The sequence below is a fragment of the Geospiza fortis genome, unplaced genomic scaffold, assembly GCF_000277835.1.
Source record: "Geospiza fortis unplaced genomic scaffold, GeoFor_1.0 scaffold8, whole genome shotgun sequence".
In the NCBI taxonomy this organism is placed as follows: Eukaryota; Metazoa; Chordata; class Aves; order Passeriformes; family Thraupidae; genus Geospiza; species Geospiza fortis.
Window position 1 is genome coordinate 751774 of NW_005054414.1, and position 7240 is coordinate 759013.

General features: G+C 47.0%; 1 protein-coding gene across 3 annotated transcripts in view; it reads left to right on the forward strand.

The window, feature by feature from the left end:
- DENND2A (DENN domain containing 2A) overlaps positions 1-7240 on the forward strand; it is a 34493-nt gene that overhangs the window by 1234 nt on the left and 26019 nt on the right. For 2 of the 3 annotated variants that reach the window (XM_005426395.3, XM_031061433.1), the window contains exons 2-4: positions 459-1670; positions 2671-2798; positions 6032-6153. In XM_005426395.3, coding sequence (XP_005426452.1) covers positions 459-1670; positions 2671-2798; positions 6032-6153 — 1462 coding nt within the window. Of the gene's footprint in view, positions 1-230; positions 1671-2670; positions 2799-6031; positions 6154-7240 lie in introns of all 3 variants that reach the window. The other variant, XM_031061434.1, reaches the window with a different exon arrangement.

A 7240-nucleotide genomic window follows, 5' to 3' on the forward strand; every position in this document is an offset into this window, starting at 1 on the left:
GGAATGCCAGCTGCACTGTATACTTTCTCCTCTGTGTAGCAGCAGTAATTTTGCTGTTGTTCGCAGGTAGTGCATTTTGCAATTGTTTGCTTAATGCCTGATGATGTCCAAATCTCTGCTGCACTTCTGCACACACACACACACACACACATTGGTGAAGCTCTCATTGATATCAGCATGTCTGATGTACAAAAAATACCTCTCTAACCTGCAGCTTACTTCTTCCACAGAGAAAGGCTCCATTTCCAACCTCATCTTGGTTTTAACAAGAGAAGGGCAGTATGTTCTGGCTAGAAGGACCTTCCCTTGAGCATCCTGTCCTTTAAGCCCATGTCAAGTGCTTGGTTTGAGCATCCTCTGCCATCACCTTTATGAGTAAAGCTTGAGGAGCTGATGAAGTAAACCAAGGATGAGCAATGGCAGTGAATATTTCTTTCCTTTTTGCCTTTGATATGCAGGATCAAACTTGCAGATAAAAACAATACAGCAGCTGTGAAGGAATTAGAAAAACTTCTTTGTGGATTTTTGAGTGAGAAATGTTCTGAAGGTTCCTCTGTTGCCCTGGGTTCAACACCTGAAGCTAAACCAGTTTCTTCTGTGGTGAAGAACCCACTGGGAGCCTTGGAGAACTTGATGCTGGATCCAAGGCTCGACTGCTTTCAGCAGAACATGCTTAGTCCTAAAATGATCATCAGTGACCCATCTGTGGATCTGAATGTCAAAGAAAACAATAAAATCATCAGGAGACAGATAGGAGGCACTCAGAATACACGGTCACCTGGAAAAATTGGCTTGAGGAATAAGACCTTCAGCATCAAGGACAAAATTTCAGAATGGGAAGGGAAAAAGGAAACACAGTCTGCTCCTCGCAAGGAGGAGGAGGCAGGAGTTAAAGAGGAGCACAAGATGCCTTGTGGATCTGAGAAGATGAGTGGGGAAGCACTGGTGGCAAGGAAAGCAGAGACCAAGAGACTTATGAGCTGGGAACTGGAGTGCAAAGGGGCAGGCAAAGAGAATGAGCGGAAAGCAGGAGCTCAGAAAGGCACAGGACAAGCAGCAGAGCGAAAAGGGGAAGCACAGAAGGATGAAGAAATGGACTTCAGCCCTGGAAAATGCAAGGAAGTGAAAGGTGGGAAGTGGGAGGTCCAGAAGGAGAATCTTTCAGTGCTTAGTCAGGTCAAGAAGCTAGAGCAGGCTTTGAAAGATGGCTCGGCAGAGCTGCAGCCACAGCTGCCTGGTACTTACTATTCCCCACAGTGCTTGCAGGAGAAGGCAGCACAAGGGCACGCAGCTCCTGAGGGCCATGAGGGTGTGTGTGGGGCTGAGCTCAACAAAAGGCTTCTTGGCATGGACTCTGACATCAGTGAGCCGATTTTTGGGACTCTAGAAGAGATAAGAACTTCTCATGTGAAATCCAAGCACTGCACGGTGGAGAATGTGTACACAGAGCCGGGGGTGCCAGAGAAGAAGCCCTTCATCAACCCACTGCCCAAGCCTCGGCGGACTTTCAAACACGAGGGGGAGGAGGACTGGGTGCCTGCAGTTAGGAATAAAAGAAACTTACCCCCTCTGCCATCCATTCCACCCCCTCCTCTGCCCTCCTCTCCTCCCCCATCAGCTGTCAGCAGGAGGCTCTGGAGCGGGAAGCACAAGAACAACGCCGACCACAGGTACTGGGCTGTGTTTCATGGAGCTGTTGGTCATCATGGTGAAGTGCCACTTTCCCATCTTTCTCTGAGAGAGACAAATCTTCCCTTTTTGCTCAGAATCTCCAGCATAATCAGCCCTCAGTCATGTCTCCAAGGGTGTATGAGTGGCCAGCACTGCTCCACAGGGTAACTGTGGAGGGATAAGTCATGGCAGATTTAAGGTCACTGTATTACATGGCTTAACCTTCAAGCCCAAAATTGAGGGATTTGGGGTTTTGTTTTGGTTTTCTTAGGAGGAGCTCCACTTAATTACAGAATGACCACAGCTGGTCTGGAACAGTGTTTGGAATGATAATCTCTAGTCTCTAGTGCAGCATTTTCACTGCCCATAGTAAACCTCAGTGAATCTGATGTGTATATATTCTTCTGGAGTGCTTGCTTGCCTTTTATCCCCTCCCACATGATTGTCACACATTTTTGGGGTGGAGAACATAAAATACACAGCTTTTCTAATGCCCTCTGGAAAAATTGTCACTTAAAGGTTCCTGCATCCGTTGCAGAAAGGAAATCAAAACTTGCTAGGTTTGCTCATGGAGGGCACAGTTTTACCCTTCCTACCATTCCACAGGCAAGTTTTGTTTTTCTCTGCTGCTCAGAGAGCTGATTTTGGGGCCCTCTTACACTTTCTGTGGGTGGGATCTGTGCTGTAAATGGGACCTCTCATGTCCTAACGTTCTGTGCAGTGCTCCAGGATGTGCCATTTCACACTTGCATCTCCACAGTGTGCTATTGCCATAACAACCCAGATTATCTGTGGCACCCCCAAATGCCTGATAAAAACAGCCTATGTCAGTATTGCTTTTTCATGCTTTATATGGGATGACGCAGCCAAACGCTCTCAGTGGTTTATTTTGCCAGCTGTGTTGCACTTTGGTGAAGTGAATTAGCTGTAATTTGGTTATAAGTGCTGGTTAACTGCATCACTCTCCTCTCTGCCTCTCCTCCTCCCTCTGTGGTGCAGGAAATCCTATGAGTTTGAAGACTTGCTGCAGTCCTCATCCGAGCACGGCCGGGTGGATTGGTACGCGCAGACCAAGCTAGCCCTCACACGCACTTTATCTGAGGAGAACGTCTATGAAGACATCCTGGGTAGGAGCCCTGCACAGGGGAGGGAGCTGCCTGGCCAGTCCTGAGCAGCAGGGACTCCTGGTCAGCAGGCATTCAGCAAAGGTGCTGAATAAAGTGTGTTTATTATCCAAATGTAAACCAGGACACATTTTGCGCGTATTATTGGCAAGTAATAAGAAAAATGGATGGGGTACTTCAAAGCTCATCAGCTTCAAAGATAAACCTGAGGCATATGGGAAGCAGCTTTTATTTTTTGCTGGCATATCTTCTCTGCCTTCCTTTTGTCCTGTGGATTAGTTCTCACAGCTCTGATCTGTCCATTGTGGTGATTTTGTCACTGCTGAGATAATGTGAGCAGTCTGAAAACACAGCCTTGAAGTCAGTTCTACATCTCAGGAATAGGATTGTGTATGGCTTCAGGTACCATTGCAATTAAGAAACTGGGTCCCATGCTCTTTGAAATTGAGTTTCATTTAGTTCTCTAACTCCAGTGTCAGATCAATGCAATTTTAAACACTATTTCCTGTAACCCTCTCCATCTATATAGTGTTTTTTAACATTTTGAGTTAGTGGCCTTTGATGGAACATAGAAGTGTCCCCCTTGAAAAAGCCTTAATGAGTTTTAGTAGCTGTAGGCTGGTGCTGTATAAATCTCTTGGCAGAGGTCAGCAGATTAGGAAGGGAATAGCTGCATCAGCTCTTGCCTTGCTGCTGTAATCCTACAAAGGTGCTCTGTGGTTGTTGGGCATAGAAGGAGCTGCACTTTCTCAGGAGCAGGCCAGGCATTATTATTTTTATATGAATAAAATCTGATCATACTTAATGAGAAAGGACTCTGAACGGAATCATATTCCTTTGGGGTAATGGCAGACAAGGCCATTCTAGTCCATCCTTTCTGACATTTTGGAAGCTGTCGGCCTCGTTTGTGGAGCTAAGGGCCTTGTGTTTGCTTTTTTTCTTCTCTTCTCTTGGGGGGCCAAAGGAACAGGGAGTGTCTAAGCAGCTGCTGTGGGGTTTTTGTGTTGGGGCATGATGGGAGGTCTCAGAAACCACTGAGTAAGGGTCACCTTGTCAGCTGGAATAACATGGATAGCATTACAGAGTGGCTGTGAAGGCAAATCCATCTATTCAAACACAAGCACACCCCCATGTCCCAAGTGTGCAGGGAACTCAAATATCAGCCTGAAGCTCCTCTCCCCTCCAGCTTTTACTTGCAAAGATTAGAAGAAAACAAAGTTATAGGTAATTGTCAGCTAATAGAGCACGTTTGGTTTTTGTTTTCTTGCTGCATGTAAAGGCCTTGCCTGGAGTCAGTGATCTTTAACTGGTTCCTGAAATCCTGGTGGTGTTACCATGGAAGCTTGGGAAAAGGAGTGGATGGGGATAACTCAAAATAAAAAGCTGCAGTTTTGTTGTTCACAGACAAGTTTAATCCACAGGACAAACATCATGTGAAAACCTCACCAGTGGAGGAGGAAGCAAGACTTCAGCCACAGGACACTGCCCACAGACAATCACATGTGCCCATCAGGATGTGCAAGCACACACACACACACACTCATATGTGTGACTTAGGGGAGCTCAGCTGCTGCTGGGATGATAGTTCCAATTCCCAGCAAGTCACACAGATTTCCTTCATGCACCCTCTTTCCCCCTGTTCACCATTGCTTACCTGGAATATTGGAGGCTGGCTGATGGATGACAAGGTTTATTTGTAAAAAAGAGGGAAATTGTGTTCTTTCTTCTAGGTTGAAGCTAATTGGACTTGTTTAGCAGTTTGAGGATGGGACAAGCAGCAGAATCCAAGCTTGTTCTTTTTTTTCTCCAATCTTCCCAGTTGCATGACAGCTGAAGTACACTTTCAATACTGAAAGAGGCTATTTAAATTAGAAAGTGGAGCCAGTTTCAGGGACAGGAGAATGTTTGCTGACCAAGTGTTAGTGCAGCCTTGCTTTGCTGGTGTCGCACCTCTTGCCTTCTCCATGGTGAATTTGGGTTCCCTACTGGAGCTCTGGGTGTCACGAGCTACTGGAGAGGACAGTGCTGGGAAAGACTTGGCTTTCTGTCCTTGTCTGAAGAGTTCAGCTGCACTCCTGCCCCAAGTGGGCAGGCAGGTGGGAATGCACCAGTCAGACAGATCCCACAGCCATTACTGGTCCTGCTGCAGGACTGTGCAGCACCCCTGGCTTCCAGTCTTTACTCTCAGCCAAGCATTATGTGACAGTAAGAGAAAGACAGTTGCTTTGAGTCCCAGCTGCCCACTGGGATATGGCATGAAATGAGTGCAGTGAAGAGACAAGGCTCATAACACATAATTTGCCTGTGCAGGTGTTTGGGCTAAGCCTTTGTCAGTGGTTTCTTAGCTGCTTGGGTGGAGATGTCACAACCTGCTTTGTCAGAGTTGTGCTCTTTGTGAACACACTTAGGCTTACATTTCCTAGTGCTGCTGAAGAGTGGGATATAAGAAGTCCATTACATATCATTTTGGGTGTTCAAAACTCAAATTAGTTGTGTGCCTCATCTCCAGAATTACTGAGAAAAAAGGAACCTACATCTACTTCAGAGGTGTGGGCTGTGTGCCACATGCCCTCCCCTCCCATCCTTCTCCTGGGGAGGAGCATCCTGACTTTGAGTGGATTAATCCTTCCTTCTTTCTGAAGTACAGCATGTGAGATTGAGGTCTCCATGATTGGTAGACGTGTTTGAAATCCTGGATTGTGTGATAGATATCCATGTCCAGAGTGTGGATTAAATGTTCCTGCAGTCAGCCCAAGAGCAGGGCATCATTTCAACCCCAAGTAAGGGGTGACCAGATGTCAAGCCCCTAAATTTGGGGCTTAAACAGAGAGAGGACCTTCATGCCAGGCTTCAGCTCACAGTTTCATTGAGCAACTCCAAGCAGAGGACTGGAAAGAAGGAAATGTAGTTATGAACTAGGGTTCATGAGAACATCACAGCTCTTCTGGATGCAGGAAAATGAACTTGAGGGCTCACAGGGTCTTTTCCATCTGTAGTATCTGTGAGATGTTTCTATGGCTGCATTTGTCTGTGTCAGGGTTTGGACACTGCCCAGCAAGCAGCTGGACTTCCAGGGCTATGGAGAGAATGAAGCATTTGCAGGAATGCTTGAGAACAGATCTTTATGTCTGATGTGGGAGGTGGGAGAAGATCAGGGGATCCCTAAACAGATTTTTATGGCAAACCTCAGAGATTTTCTGCACTTAGAATCTTTTGCTTTTGGCTTTTTGCTGCAGATCCACCCTCAAAGGAAAACCCTTATGAAGACATCGAGACCAACAGCCGCTGTTTGGGGAAGAAATGTGTCCTGACCTTCCCAGCATCCCCCACCTCTTCTGTACCTGGGACTCCCACAAAGGTACTTGGATTCAAGTGGCCACCTCTTCTGCTCCAGAAAGCTTTTGGGTGAAATCCAGGTCCTGTGTGGAAAAAGTGGACACCTTCATCATGTTAGGGATTTTTTCTTTATGTCTTTTGCCACAGAGTACAGTGTGATAAGAGGGGATTTACTGCCCTTCAGTGAGGTAAAGAAACAAACCAGCATTCCCTTACATAAATGGCTTGTTTGCTTTCACTTTTTTTTTCACTCTAGGATTGCCTTCCCTGGTGGTGTGGGAAGACCTTCCTCCCCTCAAAGAGGCCCTGGGGGTATTTGGGCAATCAAGGCCTGCAGTAGCCTTGTCTCAGTGTCCTGGGCAGTGCAGTCTGCCCATGCTGGTGCCCAGATGCCTCTGCAGCACACCTCCCACCCCCCAGGAGCCTTTTTTGCTCTCTCCATGAGACAATTTGCTGGTAAATAAGGCAGCGCCAGTCCCCTGGGTGGAGAGCCAGTGCTAGAAGGCTGTCCCCACCACAGCCCAGCTCACAGCTTGGGGCCTCTTTCCTCCTTGTCCATGGAACCAAAAGAAGAGGTAAAGCTTTGATTGGCACCTCTTGCTCAGAGCTCAGGGTTTACCAAGGGCAGCCCTGCTCCCTCAGCCTCCCAAGCTGCTTTGGTTGATTCATGTTGCCTGTTAATCCAAGCTAGGACAGCAGGGACAGCATGACAGCCAGAGTCATCTTGGCAGTAAATGGGTCCAGAGTGGATAGCAGGGATCTAAACACAGCTTTCCTGGCCAGAGGGTTTTCTCATGCTTTCCAAGTAACAACTATGATTAGAGCTGTTATCCAACATTTTCAGAAGTGTTATGTGCAGTGTTCCTTGACATGCTGGTCTTTTCCAACCAGCTTAATCAGCAACGAAGGTGTCTTTGGATAATTCAGTGAAAATTGTTCTGTGGTTCTCAATCCATTCTCCTTGTTGCTAGTTAGGTCTAGAGCAGCAAGGGGCCACGTGTATGAGTGTTGGGATGAGGCTGATCTCCCTCAGAGAGATTTGCAGTCACCCATGTACCCAGATTTCCCACATGTGCTGTGGAAAGGGGGCTGCAGTGCTGCACAGGAAT